Source organism: Phyllopteryx taeniolatus, chromosome 23 (genome assembly GCF_024500385.1).
Source record: "Phyllopteryx taeniolatus isolate TA_2022b chromosome 23, UOR_Ptae_1.2, whole genome shotgun sequence".
In the NCBI taxonomy this organism is placed as follows: domain Eukaryota; kingdom Metazoa; phylum Chordata; class Actinopteri; order Syngnathiformes; family Syngnathidae; genus Phyllopteryx; species Phyllopteryx taeniolatus.
The window spans coordinates 5,753,938-5,775,447 of NC_084524.1; the positions used below are offsets into that span (position 1 = coordinate 5,753,938).

The following is a 21,510-nucleotide window of genomic DNA, read 5'->3' on the forward strand; positions in this document are numbered from 1 at the left end:
TCAAACCAGGGTTAGGTTTTTAAACAAGGATTAAGGTTTCAAAGTAGGGTTTCAAGTCCAGGTGTGGGTTTGTGTGTTGACTTTGTGGAGACCCCAACAGTGGCTCAAAGCCCTTCTTCTTGCCTTCCTTTTACCTTTTCTTCCTTTCATGCAACCTTGTTTTTATTGCTCCTTCCTGGTAAGTGTAACAGATCATGACAGTGTGTAGTACAATATTGCCCGCTTCAAGGTGGAACGGTGAACACCTGAAGATTACCGGATACCCTTTCAAAATAATTTTGTACAGGCGCTCCAAATTCGACACAATTTGTTCGTGTCTGTCCCATGGCTAAAATCTCGTTATCCTGTACGTCCCAAGCATAAACGCCAAATCGCTGAAGACGTGCTCTTGTTAAATAGTAGCGCGTCTTATTTTGAAGTCTCGCCGGACGTGTCCAATGTAGCAGCATTAGCTTGCAGTCGTTGTTCAAAAGAGTTACCTCGGGTGCCAGAGTCCAGCTTTACGGGCATTCTGTCACGCACTGAGTGCAAAGACGTGGCTACTTCACTCGAGTAAACACGATGCGTGGGGTTTGTCAGTGGCACCAACTCATTGACGGTTCTAATGTTAGCTGTCGTGGCTAACTAACCAGCTCGTTAGTCAGTTAGCTTCCCGTAGCTTTGCAGTTGTGCGAGTGCTTGCTAGGTATTTTTTATTTTATTTTTTTTCCTCCCTCCCACCAAATTTAAATCCACAATGTCTCAGTTCGTGGATCCGGACGAAAACACCCCCTTACTCCGGGATGAACCAAGGAGGTTAGTGAGATTTTTAAAACTGTCAAGTTGTTTATATTAGTTTTCAAACGAAACTTTATTGAAAACTTGTTGTGCGCAGTGATGACGTCCATGATGACGCTTACCAGAGCCGATGGAGGTCGATCAGAGTCATGTACTTCACGATGTTTCTCAGCAGCGTGGGTGAGAACATTTTTAGTCACATTTTGGAGAAATAAATGAGGAAACATTTACACTTTTATCAGTCTTGAGTTGTTTCCCTCCTCCCCCCTCTTGCCGCTAAATAACATAATAATATATGTATGTATGTATGTATGTATAAATATATATATGTATAAATATATATGTATGTATATATATGTATGTATATATATATATATGTGTATGTATATACATATGTATATACATTATATATATGTATGTATATACATATGTATATACATTATATATATGTATGTGTGTATGTATGTGTATGTGTATATATATGTGTATGTATATATATATATATATATATATATATATATGTGTGTGTGTGTATATATATATATAATGTATGTATACTGCATATCTATTATATTTATCAATCCATTTTCTGTGCCGCTTGTCCTCTTTAAGGACATGGATGTGGGCAGATTTAGACAATATTTACGTGTACCCTAAAGTAAAGTAGTAAAGAAAATTGACAATTCAAAAATGTATATATCCATACATAGATAATGCAGCAATTGTGTATTATTAGATGTTATGAGGATTTGTGGTTTAATTTGTCGTCACATTTGCTGACCTGATCAATTTTCCCACATGTGCTTTCAGTCAAAATGTTCAAATGAAAGGCTTTTACTCTGCACTTGCGCTCTTTGTAAATCCTTTTAGGTTTCACCATTGTAATCACGTCGCTGTGGCCGTACTTGCAAAAGTCTGACGACAGCGCAGACGCCACCTTCCTCGGCTGGGTCGTGGCGGCCTACAGTCTTTGCCAGATGGCGGCGTCGCCCCTGTTCGGCCTGTGGTCCAATCACCGGCGACGCAGAGAGCCGCTGGTGTGCTCCATCGTCATCAACCTGTTGGGCAATATCTACTACGCCTACGCTTCCCTGCCATTGACTGGGAACAAATACCACATACTAATTTCTCGAGCGTTTGTGGGCTTCGGAGCAGGTTGTAATCGTCACAGAATGATGATGTCATATGTACAGTGAACCTTCGTTTGTCGCACAGGATACATTTCAGACCCAGCCGAAAATAATCGAAAATCTGCGCTATAGAAAGACCATTAAAAACAAACAAATAAACTTTTGAAATAGTTTTAACCTTTGCACATGCTTTAAACTTATTAAAACTCACTTTTTAAGCACATTGTAAACACACAGTAATGGAACCCCCCCCCCAAAAAATTATTTTTTTATCGAAAGCTATATATTTAGTACAGTACTATATTGGTAAGTGCTGTGTACCCCTAGATGGCAGTCATGCCTCAGGTAGGGTATTCCAGGGTATGTTTGTCTTACACCAGTCCTATCGCGGTAGGTAATGTTGCCGTAGTGAGGTCATACGTGGCCGGAGCCACGTCGCTGAAAGAGAGGACGAACGCCATGGCCAACATGAGTGCCTGTCAAGCCTTGGGGTTCATCCTCGGACCAGGTAATTATGGATATTTACCTCCAGCAGGTCCAAGTGAGGCACCTAAGAGTTGGGTCATCCTCCTGAAAGCGAGCGACAGGGCCATACAGTCTTGGTTCCTGTCGGTACTCGAGGTTTTTAACTCAGGAATTTGTTACAAAAGCAGTCTGATCACTGGTTGAGTTCCAGGTCTGCAGCCTCAAAGCAAAACCGGAAGCATCAGGACTCCCAAGACTTGGAGCTTTTCCTTAGATGTAAATGTCAGAGACTCCGTTATTCAGAGTGTTTGGTCTTCCAAGTTTACATGTAAGGACAAAGGTCCTTAGAGTTCCTGGACCTCAACCAATGTCTATAATCCTTTGGTACAAAATCCCTCAGAAAAAATCTAGGGTACCGACAGGAGTTCCAATTATGGCCCTGTGGGTTTCTTTCCTCCAAGTGAAACGACAGATTGACAGGGGCCTCGGTGTATTATTTTCACTTTGCGTGGTCACTGGGCGGTCTTGATAATCTGTCTCGGGAACCAGATCGACTTGAACTGTGTATGTTCTGGTATAAAGCCAAAATCCTGACATTTAATGACTTTCTGGTCTGGATTGGTGGCTAAACGTGCATTAAAGTATCCTTATCTGATCAAGGGTCTTCAGAATCTTGATGCTCTTGATCTTGCGCAATGGCTGCACTACCTGGACATTACTCGTTATCAAGACTCCTTTAGTCCCTGTTAAGAAAAACTGGGACCAACAGAAACCAAGACACTGCAGCCCTGTAGCTTGCGTTCTGGAGGATAACAATGATGATGACCCAGGTGGTCACATCCCAGTGGGGTGCTCACGGAACAGCTAAATGATACCTGGGGAGGATCCCCCAGGAGTAGTATCTGGAAAATGTGTCAAGAAGGCTCGCTAAATGTTGATTAGTTTGTTGCTAATAATCGGGTATGTCGATCAGCTCTGCAGGCCTGCTTGTCGTTCCTCGGGGAACTGGGTTACACGGTGGAGTTCATTGACCTGAAGCTCAACATGTACACTGCTCCGGCTTTACTGGCCGCCGTCTTTGGCGTCATCAACATCTTGTTGGTGCTCTTGGTGCTCAGGTGAAGACTTTTGAAAGAACCGCTCAACATTAAAGGGGAACTCATGGCTTCCGCGGCTAATGATTCTCCATTTTGCAGGGAGCACCGCATCGATGACGACGGAAGATGCATTCAACCCATCAACTACCTCCCGGAAGGTGAGACGGCGAAGTCGTGGGCGTCCCCCGTTAGAGCGCTCATCCCGTGTGTTGGAATCCCGTCTCTTACAGATGAGGTGGACATCATGGACGACCCGGAGGAAACCATCGATCACTTAGCTGTTTTTACCTCCAACGTCCTCTTCTTCATCGTCATGTTCATTTTTGCTGTCTTCGAGACGTACGTGGATAAATTGCTCTGACGTGGCGCTCAGCCTTGTAATACTGACTTCTTTCTGGACCAGGATCGCCACGCCGTTGTCCATGGACATGTTCGCATGGACGAGGAGAGAGGCCGTTTTCTACAACGGCATCATCATCTGCGGCATCGGCTTTGAATCGATCCTGGTGTTTCTGGCGGTAAAAGTGGCCGCTCAGAGGTAACCCAGATAGAGCCGAAAATAAAGTCCAACCGCAGAGGATAGCTTATTTGGAAGTTTTAAAATCTTTTTTTTTTTTTTTAGGGTTGGTGATCGTCCGGTGCTACTCGCAGGTCTGGCCATCATATTCTGCGGCTTCTTCATCCTGCTACCCTGGGGAAGCCATTACCCCAAAATCCAGTGGGCAGGTATTAAAAAAGAAAAAAAAGTTGACATGGACTCAAATTTGAGTGTAACAGTTTTTTTTCCCCTCCTCCCCAGACCTTAAAAACAACTCATTGGTGAGTCAGTTGTCATCCAACAGCTCATTTGAGCCCACGGGTTGCCCATATGACCAGACCTGGTGTCAGTACACCCCCGCCATCTACCTGGCTCAGTACATCACCTCGGATTTCCTCATCGGAGTGGGCTATCCAGCTTGCAACGTCATGTCCTACACACTTTATTCCAAGATCCTTGGACCCAAACCTCAGGTGAAGTGCGAAACCTCCAACTACGCCTGAATGGAGTGAGTCGAGGTTCCTTAGGTAGGCTGGAAGAGATAACTCAGTTTTATTTAAAGAGTACTTTGAGAACAAACATGAAGAGATTCCCCGGGCTGGCTAAGACAAAAGTGAACAGAGTGAGGTTCCCCCCCAGTGGATGGTGAATATGCAACTTCGCAACCCAACAGATTTTCACGAGACTGCAATTCCTTCATTTTGTTCTGGTTTTGTGTGCGTTTCATTGTGAAGAGGGTTCGCTCAGAAACTCAGCCTTAGCTTTTTGTTTATTCTATTTAGTGGAATATAATGTTATCATCTTTCCTATTTCCAGGGTGTGTACATGGGCTGGCTGACAGCGTCGGGGAGCGGCGCACGGACTCTGGGCCCTGTGTTCATGTCCCACGTGTACACGCTCCTCGGCCCTCGGTGGGCCTTCAGTATCATCTGCGCTCTGGTGGTGGCGGCCATCTTCCTCCTCAGCTGCGTCTACCATAGACTCATCGCTTTTTCCGTGCGTCACGGAAGGACGATAGAATGAGGCGGCACTTTCCTCACTGGACCAATCCAAGGACCAAAAAAAAAAAAGAAAAAAGAGTTTGAAAGGGAGCGTGTGAACTAGGCATCTAGATTGGCCATCCGTTTTCAATCGACTTACGACATATTTGTTACTGATACACTATTACATGTTTTACTCAATTCCATTTTTAATGAAATAACGTGTATGAACTGAATGATAATGCATGTTTTAATGTCACAGGCGCATTCACTGGTTAAAAAATGTGACCTAATAGTAATGTGAAAATATGTACGATAAAAGCTTTTCTTTTTTCTTTTCTTTTTTTTAACAGCGACTGATGGACGTTTAAGCAATTCCCACATTGAAGCTATTTTTAATACATTAATACCATCAGGATGCTATGAATATGTTTTAAAATGTGTGTATTTGAATGATAGAGATTTATATTTTATTTCGATGAATACAGTATATGCTGAATGCAAGATCAGGAATTTTTTGTGTGCATTTTTGTTCTAGATGAGCTGAGCTACGTCCGTAATGGTATGTTTTTACAAACAAAATCAACAATATTGCTTATTTTCCTGAATTGCAACTGGAAATTGCGCATGCGTGCAATTTAAGCGTGACTTCCGTTCAACAGCAGGAAGTCCCGCCCAAACACTGCGTAAGCATAAAATTGATTTACCGAGACACTAAAATAATCCACAATAATAGATTTATAATGCTTAACTGCCTGAATGATATGTAAAATAAAGTTTTTTTTAAAAAAAAGACGCACGTGGAAAGGTACGAGAAACAATGCGCATAAAAAGATAAATGTTAGTTCCACAACCGGAAGTCCCACTCCCAAAACTCAAGTCAGTGTTTGTCACTGCAGACATACGCACACTTAGCAGATGTTTAAGCGTTTATAGCGTAATTATTACACACTATTAAGTTTACCGGTATCGTTAAGAAGAAGTGCTTATGAATACATACAGTGAAGAAATGGGTAAGGAAATTCCTTTGGTGCCTGTTTTCATTCTGTTTGTGCCAATGTTTTGCGGAGAAGCTAGGTGGCTACTCCCAGTTAGCTAAAAAAAATTAAATAAATGTCACTACCAATGATTAAACTCTGTCCTCTTTTTCTTTCTTTTCTCTCTCTTAGATTCCAGAATGCACCCGTTGGTAAGTACACACTTAATGCTCTTTAGCAAGTTGGGAAAGACCTCTCGCCCCTATTTATTTATTTACTTACTTATTTGCTTACCCTCATTTTATTTTATACATTGATAGGTGTTTCTATATTGTTAATTCATACGCGTGTCAAGTTGTGAATATCTGTCTCCTCTAATCTTTTGATTGTGTAGCTGGTGTATCTAATGTGGTGTACAAATATCGAGAAAAATAATATCTGTATAACGAATTTAAAATAATAATACGAGTAGCCAAAGCAGACGGCCAAATCATTTGGATACCCTGGTTATTTGGACAACCCTGATTTAAAATTAAAAAAAATAAATACAATAAATGGTGGTGCCAAATGAGTCAACACATTTTTCTGCAGAAATGAAAGCGAAACGTAAAGATAATAATTTTTTCCCCCCATCAGCAAACATGTTTACGCTCCGTACATGTGTCATTGGGCTTTGTCTTTCCCAAAAAGTGAAACTATAATTTCTTCCCAGGTAAGAAGTTGTCACGGAATGTGCTTTATTTTCATTTATCAAAAAAAATAAAATTACCCCTTTATTGACAAAAAAATTGCATCTTAAAATTTATAAAAATTCACAGCTCTATTCCCATGAAAAGGACGTTTCTTGGAATGGTATTACCTTGTGTTATTGCAACGTACTTTTGTAGAATTAATAACTTTGGCCCTGTAAAATTACGTCTATTGGAATAATGTTCCAATTTTATTATGGGAATATTGCGAATTTAGTCTTGTCAAAATTACAACTGTCTTGCAATAACATTACGTCTTTATTCTTCTAGATTTAATGATTTGATTCCTGTGGCGAGTATGACTTTATTGCGACTGTATTCTTGTACACTTTACAACTTTATTCCCATAAAATGATGCCTTTAATGGAGTTATATTTTTGACTTTATTGGAGCAATAGTATGACCTTTTCGCAATAATATTGCAACTTTATTATTGTACAATTAATGACTTTTTCCAGATTTATAATTACATCTTCATACTTGTAAAATGTGCATCTTTTTTCTTGGAAAAATTATACTATTCTTGTCAGAGTTAGACATTATTCTCTCAACAAGGCAGTGATATTGACAAAAAATGCCATTTAATTAATATAAAAATACTTTTATTACCAATAATGGACAGATAATAGGAGTATGCCATTGTCATGTTTAAAACAAACAAAAAAATATTTGTTTTTCCCTTCCTCACAGGCAAACATGTCGCATATGATTATGATGATGAAGTGGTCGTAATTTCCTCCGGGGGAGACTACCATTTTTTCAATTTTGTTTTCCGCAAAAGAGCAGTGACCAACATTCCACAAGAGACCAATGAGAGCGTAAATTGTCGTCGTCGTTGCTTTTTGCCGAGTTGGCGCGTGTGGGTTTTTGACGGCTCTTTTCCTGTAGGATGCTGAAAGGAAAGCCCGTTTGTTAGTAGAGCAAGCCAAAATCAAAGAAAAGGCTCAAAACAAACTGCTAAAGAAATAGGTACGCTTGGGAAGAGCCGCGTCCATGGATTAATTCATTAATCTCCAATTAGTATTTTGCGTTTGTAGTCATTTTTGTCTTGTAAAATGACAAGTTTATTTTTTTTTTAATATTTTGACTTGATCCTCAACTTTATTTGTACTGCTGAATTTAAATTCTTCTAGGAAATAAGCAGTGCAATTTTACATTAATTTTTTTTACAACTATTCGTACGGTAAAATTTTCATTTATCTTTTTGAATTTTTTTTAGAAAATTTCAATTTAGTTCTCATAAAATTATGACTTCATTGTTGTGTTACATTTTTGACATGCCAGAAAAAAACTTTACATTTTCCTCCCCAAGATAATTTTTTTTCTACATTATTCTTTGAAATGTGCATCTTTATTCTCGTAAAAGTCAGACTGTTGCAATTGCGAAATATCAATGTTGTTTGCTGAAAAGTATGAATTGCGACAACTTTGATCTTATTGTGCCATCGGCCAATAGAAACCGAAGGAAAGAAAGCGCCGAAAGAAAAAGAAGAAGGAAAAAGAGAACACCGTAAATAGCCGTCATTTTACAAATTATTCTAATAATTGTTTCTAAATAATGGCCTCACTACATGCAAACATTTGCTCTGTTCAAAAGGAGACGGATGGTCCACAGCAGTCCAACAAGGAGGAGAATCTGGCGGTTGGCGCTAAATTGCGAGACAGCGAGGGAGGCGGGACAGAAGTCGGAGCGGAAGTCGGAATGGAAGCTGCAGCGGAAGTCGGAATGGAAGTGGGCTCCCGTGGCGAAAGCGATTCTCGCGATGTTGAGGTATGTAATGGAATGTTTTTTTCTCTTTTGTGAGTTTTAAATGACTTTTTAGGCTTATTATATTATGATTATGATGATTATATTATTATAGATATTTGTATTAATTGTTTGTGTTTGTCACCTAGGTATACATTTTTTATACTTTTTTTTTTTACCAAAATATCTCGATTTAATGTTTTTTTTTTAATTTTATGCAATACATTTTTTTAAATTAAATAGATTTTTGTTTGTAATCAAATTATATATATATGATGTTTTCTTTTGTTTTACAATGGAACTAGATTTGAAGAGTTGTTTTTTAAATGATAAATATTTGTATGTATTTGTATTTTAAAGATATTTTATATTTATATTACAAAATAACTGGATTTGATGAGCTGTTTCACTTTCAGATTTATTTTGTAAAATCTTGACATATCATTATTTTTGTTTGCATAAAAAAATAAATCCTACTTTTTCCAAAGGAACTGATTGACAATTTGTGATTTTATTTTAAATGAGGTTTATTTGTTTGTATTTAAAAAAACAAACAAAAAAAAACTTTCACTTTTTTTGTTTAAGAAGGAACTGGATTTCAGTTTTTAAAATTTTTACAAAGGAATTCAAAAATTGTCTAATTTTTCTTTATTTTATAACATTGAACTTTTTTGTCTTTTTTTTTTTTTAAACAAAGGAACTTGATTTGACAAGTTGTTTCATGAGGAACGCTTCCCAAATAGTTCAGCGTAAATTGAAGCAGAAACCTAAGAAGGAGAACGGGAGTAAGAAGCCACTCAGCAAAGAACAACTTCCAAAGAAATCCGATAAGGATGTCGGGAAGGAGGTCGGATACTCAAATTCTTATTCTAACCCTAAAAAAATCCTTTTTTTTCCTCTCGTGTTTATCAGTGTATACTCCAGATTGTCAAAGCAAAAGGAATATTTTTATTCTCAACGTATGACTTCATGTAATATTCCAACTCGATTCCTGTAATTATGACTTTGGATAAAATTCAGATTGTTCTCTTAAAGCGCCACTTTTCTTTAGCCAAGTACGATTTTATTTTCGTAAAATAAAAATGTTGTCTTCATCCTCGTAAAAGTTCTCCTTAAGTCATGCTGTAGACTTTTTCATCAATCTCTGAAAAAATATGACTATTGTTGTAATATTACGCGATATTATATATATATATATTCTATGAAACGAGCATATTCCAACAATTGGTCTTGTAATATTAAGAGTTTCCCATATTTCAACTTTGTCATAAATATGACTTTACTCTCCAGATGTTTTCTTTTAAAATTACTTATTTTTATTTTTTTTGCCTTTATTCACATTATTTTACATAAAACTGCAATTTGAGTTATATACATGAAATTCCGTAAATTAAATTTCATAAAGTACCAGCTGTTGAGTTTTCATTTCCCACGCTTTCCCCACAGGTGTCTGCAGGCAAACACGTGTTTCCCGATAATATTAAAATAAGCTACGCCCTCGCTGGTGAGTTCCCGCATTTTCCTGCCCGTTTGCGCTTCATTTTTTGTTGTTGTGCTTTAACGCGTTTTTAAATTCCTCAAAGCTGGTGGGAATAAGTGGGCTAACGCCGGACATTTTGAGTTGGCGGTGGATTATTTTACCCAAGCCATCCAGTATAATCCTACGGATGTCAAGTCAGTAAAATGATATGCACTACATCTTTTTTCTTTTTGAACATTAAAAAAAAAACAAAAAAACGCAACGCACTTTTTTTTTTTTTCCCCTTCCTTTCAGATTGTTCGTAAACCGCGCATTCTGTTTGGAGAAGTTGCAGGAATACGAGAAGGCCCTGGCCGACGCGGAGTTGTGCCTCGGCATGCGCCCGGGTTGGAATAAGGGACTTTTTCGCAAGGGACGAGCTTTAGCGGGTTTAAAGGTCACTGGCCGCTTATTATATATATATTTTTTTTAATAAACGTTACACTTTACCGTCCAGCTTCTGTAAAAGGAAAGACGAGGCGCTTGACGATGCTGCACTGCTTTCAATAAATCCCGGCCAGTGTCACTGAAACGCTCTCCGTCCTCTCCCGAGCAGAGATACCAGGAGTCAATCCAGGCCTTCCAGGAGATTCTGAAGCTGGACGGTTCTTGTGCTGAGGCCACCCAAGAAATTATGCGAACGCAGACCATGCAGCTCATGGTGCGCGATTGGCACGCTGGCGCCGATTGATGAGTTCTTCCGCTCACGAGCCATCCTCACATTTTTGGGTTTCAGGCGTACGGATTTACGTGGGAGCAGAGTTCAAATGCCTTAATTATACACAGGACGGTGCAGAAAGCACACGAGGTGCTATCCCGATTAAACCCGCGTATCGGTGAGCCTTTTTTTTTTTTTTTTAATTTGCCCCCTCTTTCTATCTTTCTCTCTCTCTCTCTCTCTGAGTTGTCCCTGTTTTTGCGCCTTCCCCCAAAACCCCACAAGGACCGGCGGCTCCCGAAATCCCGGCGAAGACCCGACCCCTCGTGACGTCCAGCCCCCAAACTCAAGAGGATTATCCTCTGTAAGTGAACCACATGAATATTAGCGTTTAATATTACTTTTTCGTCATTGCAGAATAGAATTACAGTTGGCTGTTTGTAAAAATTCATTATTCTCAGTAAGACCTTTCCTCATAATATTTAGACTTTTATTCATGTGATCATTTACAATTTCAAAAACAAGATTATCATTACTATTTTGACTTAATTTATGCAATATTTCATTTATTTGTCTAATATTATGACTTTATTTTCCTAAGGTTTCAACCTTTTTCTGGCAATTTTACAACTTCAATTGCATTTTTTTTCTTCATTCATGCGATATATAAACTTTTTTTACCCCCCGTAATATTGACTTCCTGTAAAATGTTTCACTTTCCTCACATAATAGTTTAACTTTATTTGTGATATTTAAATTTTACTCTCATAAAATTACTAATTTATTCAAATGATAATTCAGATTTATTGTTTTATGACTGATCAAATAATATGACTTGATTCTCAATTGTTTTTTTTGTTTAGTTTTTTTGACGAAGGCAATATTTCAGATTTATTCTTGTGATTTTGTCATACTATACCTTTTATTAATGTGATATCTCAGATTTCTTGTATTTTTATTTCTTTATTTTTGTAACTTTAAAACTACAAATGTATTCTTGAAATATTTTCTTTTCTGATATTCAAGTATTTTTCCTTCTAATATTTATGTATTTATTTATTTTGACTTAATTCACGTGGAGTTTGGGTTTTTTAACTGCGATTCCGTCCTCCTACCAGGGAACTATTTCCGGTGTGGGTGGGCAACCTGACTCCGGCGGTAACGGAACAGCTGCTCTGCAACCTGTTCAGCAGGTCAGTCGGCACGAGGCCTACGCCACGGAAAGTGACGCCGAGCCGACCGGTAAATTGACGGGAATGACGTCTCCTTCGGCAGGGTGGGTTCGCTTCACAGCGTCAAGCTCCTGGTGAACCGACGCTGCGCCTTCGTGAACTTTACGCGACAGGAGTCCTGCGGCGAAGCCATCCGACTATTTCACGTAAGTCGGAGCATTTCCTCCTGGCGCCACTTATCTTTTCGCAACTCACCTCGGCGGTCTCTGGTCAGCGCTTTGCGCTGATGGGCCAGTGGATTGCTGTTAGATATCCCGACAGGATCCCCACGGGCAGGGGCTTTTCCAAGGCAGCCCTCAAGGCAAGACCTCCACAATGACAATTCCCAGTAAGTATTTTACCCACTTTTACTCAACTGCGGTGTGTAATTTCTTTCTTTCTTTATTTTTGGCAAATGCACTTGTGTAATAATTCAAAATAATGTGATTTAGTATTTAAAATATTCTTTCATCCATGAATAACGGTACTTAAAATATAGTGTTTAATAATGAATGCAGTGGAATGCCCCAAAACTCAAACAAAATGTAAAAAAGTCAGAAAAGTGACAAGAATAACATGCTAATACAACTTCAGACAGTAAGCGCCACAGCATGACTATAGGGGGCGTCATTGAGTTGATTCAATGTAACTGTTGATTTTGTGTTTCCAGGCAGAATTCAAGCGGGAGTGGCTACATGCGCCCCAACAGACAAAAGAAGAAAAGAAGGGCCTTTTTATTTTATTGTTTTAAATAAACCCCACACCCTGTTTTATATTTTAATTTTTTTTAATTAAATTGTGACTTTTCTTTCCCATTTAATTAAAGGACTACAAAATGATTTTCTGTACATTTGCTGGCTCAACCATATAAAGGTACTTTTTATTTCTTATTTTACTTTTAAAATAACGTTTTTATTTTATTAACGTTATTAAGTATTAACAATATTAAGTTATTAGGCATTATAGGTGTGAATTTTTTTTTTTAAACATTTCAGAGAAAATGTTCTTTTTTGTCCAATGTTTGTGGCTTCTGGTTGCCGGGCAGAATTTGAGGTCCACAGTGAAAGAATGGCCACCGTATTCTGCTCAAATTACGTCTATTTTTGTAGGACCACGACATTTCAGCTTCAGTCTCTCAAAATGACATCTTATTTTCTCTCCAAGGTGAGACTTTTTTCTCGTTAAATTCCAACTTTATTCATGTAAAATTTCCGCTTTTGTATTTATAGTCTTTGAAGTTACGACTTTTTCCTTGTAAAATTCCGTTAGTTACGTAACATTTCAGCTATAGTCTCGGAAGATCCTAACTTATTTTCACTTCAGTTTGACTTTATTCTTGTAATAGTTCAATTTTATGCATGTGTACTTTATTTCAGCTTTTCATTTTTATTTTTTTACATCAAATGACAACTTTTCCCATCATTTCACCACTTATTGTGTCATATCAAAAAACCTGAATCTTAAATTACTATCTCAAGCTATTTACACTTTTGTTTGTATTTTTTAACTTTTTTGGGGTTTTTTTCTCAGAAAATTGCCGACTTTTCTTGCGATGTTATGACCTTGTAAAATGGGTTGATTTTCATAAAATTATAAATTTCTTCACATATTTCAGCTTTTTCCCTATCATACCCTGGCTTTTATTGCATATACCAAAACACTGTCCTAAAATTAGTATCTTAAAATATTCACTTTTAAAATGTTTTTTCTTGGAAATGGAGAAGTTATGACCGTATGACATTTTCTCCTAAAATTATGTCTACATTTTAATTAAATTAGGACTTAATTGTCATATTTGTAATGTAAGCTTTAGTTTGATAACTTTTTGTCTGTTACAGTATGACTTTTTCCATAAAATGATTGTATTATTATTTTTTTTCTTCTTTGTAATGTTACCAATTTTATGTTGTAATATTTGGCTTTTGTTCTTGTAATGAAGTGTCTTCTGTCGTCGCTGTTATTTTGGGCTCGTCGGTAAGTGTTTTTTCCAGTTGATGCATTGAGTGAGCGAGCGAGTGGGTGTTGGTGCTTTTAATCTTGTGGGGGGATGTTAATGCAGACAAAATGGCTGACAATGATAGCAAGTCATGGGAGAGGAAGTTGAAATAGTATTTGGCTATATTTGGAAATGGCTATTTATAGCCCTCCCCGATTGTGAAATGTGCCGGCCTTCATCGTGGCACCACTGTTGTTTGTTCATTTAAAGTAGTAAACTTTTTTTTTTTAGATAATTGCGTAATTTCAAAAAAAAAAAAACACTTTTTTTTTTACAGCTACAGTATTTTCCCTCACAATGTTATAGATTTTATTTTTCATAATTGCATTCAAAGTATGGTCATTGTTCAGATGTGGTTCTGTGAAAAAAATGTCCCAAAGTGCAAAATTGATATCGGACTGCCATCATATCGATATCAATGCTTTTGTATCGACACTATATTAAGTCATTCACTTCCAGCCTTCCCAGTTAACATGGCTATTTGACTCCTAAAGCCGTCAATGGCAGTGAATGTGTTAAGTGATAACGTCATGATACATGGCGATATCAACAAAAAAATAGGTTTACCTTATTTCGGTTGTGGCTCAGAGAAAAGAAAAAGGTTGCACAACTGATATGGGACCACCATGCTATCGATTGATTCTGGTGTGTTGCTGTTGGTAACGATACGTTGCACAGCTAATCAAAATACATTGACATTGTTTGGTTGTGTTTCTGAGAAAAAGGGTCTAAAGTTAACATATCAGATGGCTTTGATGTGTATGTGCTGGATTGTGAGCGACAATGATATGGTACCCTGTTCAGATTTTATTTTTTTTGCTGGACTTGCACTTTAAAAAAGACAAAAAGACCCTTTGTTCCCCCCCCGATCACGTCTGTATCAATTATAATGCTTGTGAAGCATCCACGATGAAGGAGAGACAAGAGGATATGCTTTTATGCTGATGAGAAGTAGTTTGGGAGGAGGAGGGTCTCGGATAAAAATGGAAGTGCCCCCCTCCCCCACCTTTCCCTTCCTCTCCCCTCCACCGTATCAAAGCTTCCTGCTGGAGTCTAGGGAGGGAGAGTGGGAAGGAGGAGATGTCCCAGCTGTGTTTGACAGGTCTCATGGCTGAGCTGTGTGGTCGGATGCTCAGTGAGGGAGGGAGGGTGGGCGCCCAACCTCTCCCCCTACACAAACACGCACAGACAGAGGGGGTGGAAAAGGGAGGTAAAAGCCTGAACATCTCAACATACACCAAATGATACCCCATGCACTTTCTTTTTTCTTTGTTTTTTTATTTTTTGGGGTGGCGGGGTTGCGGTGCTCCGTTTTTCTGATCCCTGGCCAAGTACTGTCCTGAAATAGACCCCCCCCCCAAAAAAAAAAAAAAAACATTTCAAGAACTTTTGGAGGTAAGAATAGATTTATGTTTAGACAGTGAACGCTCTTGTGCAGTTGTTTTCATTGTGGTTCGAGTACCACTAGGGGTACGTGGGTGCCCTCTAGTTGTATGTGAAAGAATCACTGAATTGATTGTTCAATCTGCGTAATGTTAGATCTGCTGATATTTTTATTTTATTTTTTTTATTCTAGTACAGTCCATACATTGAGTTGCCGTTAAGTTGTATTTAACTTTTGAGTAAAAAAAAAAAAAGAAGCATTTCATCGTGAAGAGCTGTTTGTTTTAAAAAAAATTAAGGTACATTTTTAATGTAACTTGAGTGCAATACATTTTAACTGAATCATTTTTTCAAGTACAGATTTGTACTTTCCAATTTTTAAGGGCAGTGGTAATTTTCAAGCTGTAGTTAACGTTACAGTGACTAGCAATAATACTAAATATTCCTTTTAGCCAAACACATTTATTTGTATAGTGCATTTCATACACAAGGACTCAATGTGCTTTATGTGATTAAAAGCACTTAAAAACAAACATTTCAAACAAAGAGATCAAAAATAAAAATACAATTAAAATCGCCTACAGTGCAAGAAATATCCTTTATAAGTGGAAATGCTCTAAAAAGCATGGGGGAAAAAAGAAGTTTTTAACCTGGAAGTAAAAACATACACACTTGCGGCTGATGTCACGTCTGTTGGCAACTTATTCCATTTGTGTGTAGCATAATAGCTAAATGCTGCTTCACCACGTTTGCTTTGGACTCTGTGCTCCACTGTTTGACCCGAGTCTGTCGATATCAGAGCCCTACTGGGTTATAACTCATTCGCATTTCTTTCATGCATTCAGGACCTGAACCGTTTAGTGATTTCTAGACCAGTAGCTGACTGGGATTGGAATTGGACTAATATGCTCTGACCTCATTGTTCTGGTCAGAACCCGAGCCGCAGCATTCTAAATGAACTGTAGCTGTTTAATGGTCTTTTTAGGGAGTCCAGTCAGAAGACCATTACAATAGTCAAGTCTACTTGAGATAAAAGCATGGATGGGCTTCTCCTGGTCTGCTTGACACATGTAAGCCCTCACTCTGGATATGTTCTTCAGATGGTAGAAGGCAGTTTTAGTAATTGATTTGAAATGACTGTTGAAAGTCAGATCTATCAGAACACCAAGGTTTCGGACTTGGTCTTGGATTTTTAAAGAGAGTGAGATTCTCTACAGCACAGTATTGGTACGCTAGCATCAAATATTATTGTTGTGGCTGTCCCGAGATCATTTTTGCGCTTTTTAACAATTTTTGTTTTTCAGCTCTCAACATTGTGAACAAGGAAGCCACTAAATTGTATCGATGTAAACATCGTCATCAAGCTCCTGTCTGCTTTCATGGTTATATGCAGCTGCTCACAATCTTTATTTTGAACCGAGGGAGCATTCAAAGGCTCCTAGCATTTTTTCAAGCTCCCCCCCCCCTCCACAGACACATGGCCAAGGCAGTAAATAGGTGTGTCGCTTATCAGTGTTTCTTTTGTTTCAGTTGCAGGCGCCTAAAAATCAAATGATCCCGAGTGATTTTGTGCAGTGCGTCATCTCTGAATGTTGTCATGCAGAACTCTGCTGCTGACTCATGCATTTCTATGTGATGTCGTCAAACACTTTTTTTTTTTTTTGCCAGGCATCGCCAAGAGATATGATGCATTTTTCATTTCTTTTTTTAATATGTAATACAAAAATATATATATATTTTACTGATTCCAAAAATAATGACAATTAAAATACAATATACTGCTATTTATATTTATAAAAACGTTAAATAATATATCAACAATTTATTTAAAAATGTTCGTCATATAAATAATTAGTTTTCCCCATTTTCAAAAATATAATTGAAATATTTTGCTCCAACACATGCCCGCTTTTTATCATTGCGCAAAACATTGTTTTGAGATTTTAGATCAAGAAATGTTTTTTCACAAAATGTGATTATGATTAAAATAAACAATATATTCTGTTTTATCATTTATTTATTAATACAATGAAATAAAATGCGTTTTGGTTCCTACAATGATGGTAATAAAACAAAACTATAATTTATCACTCATGTTTGAATATTTTACTCATTTTTACTAAACATAAAACTAATGTATGTTTTTGTTCCATTTTCCATAATGAAAGAATTTTAAATACCACATATTTAGAAAAATTACATAAATTATACATGTAGTAAATGTGCTACTGTATTGTTTTTCCAAGTAAATAATACAATGAACAAATTGTCAATGCGTTTTATTGTGTATGAATATGTATATTTATAATTGTATACATAGAATGTAAAGTAATACAATTTTTGAATTCTATGGATACAGTACAATTTGTCTTAGTTCCTTTAAATTTACCAGCGCATTTCATAATATACACATGGTATGTATAATTTGAATGTTTGTAGGCAGTATACACTAATTTTCCTTCGAATAAATCAGTAAATAATACAATAAATGTAAATACATTTGTTTATCAATGGATTTTATAATAATTTACAAATGTGTATCTTTAATTGAATGTCTAATTTTTTTGTTTTGTTTTTTTGTGTGTGGAAAAAAAAAAGAATATTTATCATCAGGCACTGTTCGTCGAGCCCAGCCCACCGGAAGCCTGAGGCCCCTCCTCGACTCGCAACAGGACCGCCCAGGCTCCTCCTCCCTCCCTCCCGGTTGGGTTCCCTCCCTCGCTGCCCTCCTCGCCGGTGCCTCTGAGATGAGGAGAGAAGTTCGGCCGCGGTACGCCACCACACTCCGCTCCGCAGTCGCCGCCGTCTCCCGTTGAAGTGCAACGGACCTGGGGTGGGGGTGGGGGGGAAAAAAAAAAAAAAAAAAAAAAAAAAAAAAAAAAAGGACCAGGAGGAGCTTCCTCCCGAAGGAATAACATCTCAGCCACCTGGTAACTTTTGGGGTTGGCTTGCTTTTTTTTTTTTTTTCTTTTTTTTTTTCTTTTTTTTTTGTTGTTGTTGTTGGTGTGTGGACGTTCAGGATGAACAAAGCCGAGAAGGAAAACGAGCCGAGTGAATTCAGCGGCAGCCACGAAGAAGAGGTAAGGTGGGGTGGGCGTGCACAGCACCTGGGCCAGCCGATACAAACACACGCACACACACACAAAAAATAAAATAAAATTTAAAAAAGCCAAACGAAACAACAACCACCCGTTGTGCCGTGGAAAACAGTTAGCTGTGACGGTGGACAACAACATGGCTACCTGCTAAAAAGGCATGACTTGTAACTTCGGCCGTCTTTTAGCTCCTAGTATGCACTTTCAACTGCAGTGCCAGACACGAAACTATAATATTGTGTATATATGTAATATACGGCAGCAATGTAATCAATGCGAGATGTCCTATACAGTAGGTCTTAGGAGTGAAACTAACTTAGGTGTCACAATGCATTACAACAACAACAAAAAAGAGAAAGAAAGAGCTTGTCATGTATCGCGATACCCTTCTCGCTGTTCATTTATCGCAATATCGTGATATCTTTTTTTTTTTGTAATAGAATTTTATTTCCATCAAATTTCTAATGACACATGGACTAAGTTGTCCATTTCAATTGATAACATGATACAGTTTGGGTTTTAGTTTTCCACGAGGGCAGTGCTATCGATGAAAGAATAAAAAAAAATTGAATTGGAACGGACGTTATCAATTTAAAATAATGTCATTATGCAGCCTGAATTTTTTTTCTCTACTTGATTTACAACGATATCGTCATGTATCATGATACCCCCTTCACTGGTTAACTATCACTAGATAGTGATATCAATGTAAAAAAAAAAAAAAAAAAAAAATTGTAATTCCGTCCAATTTCTACTGACGCATGGTTCAAGTGTCAGGATATTCTTGAGATACTGTAATATCATACAGCAGCAACATAATGCGGGATGTAATGTGTTTTAAGACAATCACACTTACCTATAATAAATTTAAAAAAAATCAATATTTAACAATATCACAATCCAGTCTTAAGTTTTTTATTGAGTTGAATTGCGATATTGAAATGACATCACGTAACAGTAGCAATATATTTATTCAATGCGGTCCGTAATATCGATCTAAGGCACTACACTTGATATCGCAATGTCCTGATCCAACCCTTGATCCCCAAAACGTTTCTTCAGATTTTCACAGATTGATACCATCATAAAATGGCATCAACATAATTGAAGGAGGTGATACTTTAGATTGTATGAGTTACGCTCGGGCATCACACTAAATTACGGTTCTTTCTTTTGTCAGATCGGTGGTATAGAAAATGGATTGCAAATTAGATTTTCATTTAATTCAGTCATTCTTTGGCTGACCACTAGGGAGAACCCATGTCCCACTAGAGGTACTCCTACGACACTTTGTGAATCGCCAGCTCTAGAATGTCCACCTTTATCCAAGTACCAACCAACCGAGCGATCAAGGGATCCATAACTGATTTAATGAGCCATCTGCAGTTTGACTGCAAAGGTCGGTGTGTACTTAGACTCGCATGAGGTAATCTTTGAGATTATATAGATTTACTACTGGCAGGATCAATCAGGTAGCCACGAGGCAGAGAAGGGCGAGGCTGGGCGGGCGACGCATAACTCCGAAATTTAACATCTATTTTGCAGAGTAAGCGTTTACCTTAGGCCTGGTAAACACACAAAGATTTTTGAAATCGTAAAAGATTTTTTCAAAAATGTTTTTTTTTAAAATTATTATAATTTTTTTTATTATTTGTGACAGATCTCACTCATAAAGATAAAAAAAAAAAAAGCTCTGCTCTGGACCAAGCAAAGCCAGACAAGCAAGCAGACCAATTCATTCATTGAACAGTTTTGGTTGTATTGTGTGTGGTTTTTATTCATGGCCACTTCCTTCTTCCTCAATTTTAGTGCTTCTCGATTGGCTACATTCTGTTGCACGTCAGGGTGTCACGACTCGAGGAGATGTCGGCTTTCCCCACACACATGAACATTTTTGGTCGTAAATATTGAACAGGTTTTATATTTAAGATTGTCCACCCTGACTTGTTTCAGACCCAGTAATCGGGACTAATTCACTCTTAACGCACCTCACCTCAAAGGATAATCTTAGAGGACAATCTTATAAGACACAAGGTAGTCTGGTGTCTGACGTCCTTTGTCGGGGATGTACCAGGCCTTAAAGTCTCTCCTCCCAGAAGGTACATGTCAGGCTGGTGAAGCGGTATCGTGTTGTACGGTATCGGCACCGATACGGGTTTGAGTATCGTTGCATCCCTGAAGGTTATTGTTATGTTTCGGTTTGGTCAAAGGTCAAGATTTAGAGTTGGTGTGTAGGGTCAGCGTTTGCGTTAGTATGGCCGAGGGTTTATGCTTTATGGTTAGCGTCTTATCAATGGGTGATCGATTTGGACTTTTCCCAACCACGACCGCCCATTGTCCAACTTTCTGTCTGCTTCCAAAAGAGCAGTAAAACGAGGCCAATAACTTTAACAAGCTCCGAGGTATGACTCTCATGTGCTCCAACGGCAATGGCTCACTGATTGGCACCGGTGAAGCGCAAGATGCGGCAGAAGGGCTCAAGAGAAGAACGCCAAACATGGCGTTGTCGCCGGCGAGGTATGCGTCTAATCTGGAGAGCGAGCGCTATCAGGAGCTATCAAGAGCTATCAGGTGCTCTGGACGTTTTCACGTCGCCAGGCCCAAGGACGCTGCTCCTCTTAGGCAGGTGACACAAGACCTTGTATGGACCTCAACATGAGGAATGGCGTCAACAAGTTTTCCACATGTATCATGGCGTATCGTACAGTTTTTTTATGGTTGAAAATCTAAAATAGCTGTATCATGATACCTCAGTATCAATATTTTTCACACCAACACTCCCGTCTTGCCTCACGCGTATTGCACATTTTTTTAAACATCTTGCTTCTTTTGATATATTTTGCGTGACCTGTAGTTTCTACAAGATTTTCCCCTCTTGAGTGACATGTACTTTATTTTGTTTGCAAATATCTATATTATATATCTAAATATATATATTTTGTGATATCTATTTGTTTTTTTCGTCCCAAGTGGTGGTGCAACAATGAGTTGATTAATCGACAACTATTTTGGTAATCGATTCATTGTTTAGGGTCCTCGTTAAATGTAAAATTGTCCACATCCTCGGAATTTCAGCCTCTCAAACAGTAAATATCCTCAGATTTCTGTTCATAAAAGCAGCCTGATTATCTTTGTGTTTAATCCAAATAAGACGTGCAAACATCTGCATTTACTTTGGAAAACAATGT

At 38.1% G+C, this 21,510-nt stretch overlaps 3 protein-coding genes across 8 annotated transcripts in view; all 3 read left to right on the forward strand.

Annotated features, from left to right (window-relative positions):
* The first annotated feature begins 412 nt into the window (after positions 1–412).
* mfsd8 (major facilitator superfamily domain containing 8) lies at positions 413–5,491 on the forward strand. Its single transcript, XM_061764331.1, has 11 exons — positions 413–795; positions 875–957; positions 1,648–1,932; positions 2,302–2,415; positions 3,346–3,490; positions 3,569–3,627; positions 3,700–3,808; positions 3,873–4,007; positions 4,092–4,195; positions 4,269–4,480; positions 4,824–5,491. Exons 1-11 carry the CDS (start codon positions 737–739, stop codon positions 5,028–5,030), a joined length of 1,512 nt encoding a protein of 503 aa, XP_061620315.1. The 5' UTR covers positions 413–736; the 3' UTR covers positions 5,031–5,491.
* A 141-nt stretch (positions 5,492–5,632) lies between these two features.
* Positions 5,633–18,030, forward strand: si:dkey-33c12.4 (uncharacterized protein LOC560112 homolog). Of its 3 annotated transcripts, XM_061764342.1 has the most exons (15): positions 5,633–6,000; positions 6,157–6,176; positions 8,170–8,223; positions 8,311–8,484; positions 9,158–9,307; positions 9,907–9,964; positions 10,044–10,134; positions 10,235–10,376; positions 10,536–10,640; positions 10,716–10,815; positions 10,923–11,001; positions 11,756–11,830; positions 11,913–12,015; positions 12,084–12,197; positions 12,519–12,687. In XM_061764342.1, the coding sequence occupies exons 1-14, from the start codon at positions 5,976–5,978 to the stop codon at positions 12,186–12,188; spliced, it is 1,281 nt and encodes a 426-aa protein (XP_061620326.1). In that variant the 5' UTR covers positions 5,633–5,975; the 3' UTR covers positions 12,189–12,197; positions 12,519–12,687. The 3 variants fall into 3 exon arrangements, with proteins under 3 accessions (XP_061620326.1, XP_061620327.1, XP_061620328.1); XM_061764343.1 differs by lacking the exons at positions 12,084–12,197; positions 12,519–12,687 and adding an exon at positions 17,826–18,030; XM_061764344.1 differs by lacking the exon at positions 9,158–9,307.
* A 65-nt stretch (positions 18,031–18,095) lies between these two features.
* The window catches only part of LOC133472867 (RNA-binding protein with multiple splicing-like), a 28,722-nt gene continuing 25,307 nt past the window's right edge, over positions 18,096–21,510 (forward strand). For all 4 annotated transcript variants that reach the window (XM_061764350.1, XM_061764351.1, XM_061764352.1 and 1 more), the window contains exon 1: positions 18,096–18,307. In XM_061764350.1, the coding sequence (XP_061620334.1) occupies positions 18,248–18,307 (60 nt within the window). In that variant the 5' untranslated portion in view covers positions 18,096–18,247. The remainder of the gene's footprint in view (positions 18,308–21,510) is intronic.

Bases quoted from the DNA above. Each gene is read 5' to 3' on its own strand.
- si:dkey-33c12.4 (XM_061764342.1), top strand. From the start codon at position 5,976: ATGAATACATACAGTGAAGAAATGG. The intron at 9,308-9,906 runs GTCGGATACTCA...CTTTCCCCACAG, and splicing joins ATAAGGATGTCGGGAAGGAG to GTGTCTGCAGGCAAACACGT. The intron at 9,965-10,043 runs GTGAGTTCCCGC...AATTCCTCAAAG, and splicing joins AATAAGCTACGCCCTCGCTG to CTGGTGGGAATAAGTGGGCT.
- mfsd8 (XM_061764331.1), top strand. From the start codon at position 737: ATGTCTCAGTTCGTGGATCCGGACGAAAACACCCCCTTACTCCGGGAT. The intron at 796-874 runs GTTAGTGAGATT...TGTTGTGCGCAG, and splicing joins CTCCGGGATGAACCAAGGAG to TGATGACGTCCATGATGACG. The intron at 4,481-4,823 runs GTGAAGTGCGAA...TCCTATTTCCAG, and splicing joins TCCTTGGACCCAAACCTCAG to GGTGTGTACATGGGCTGGCT.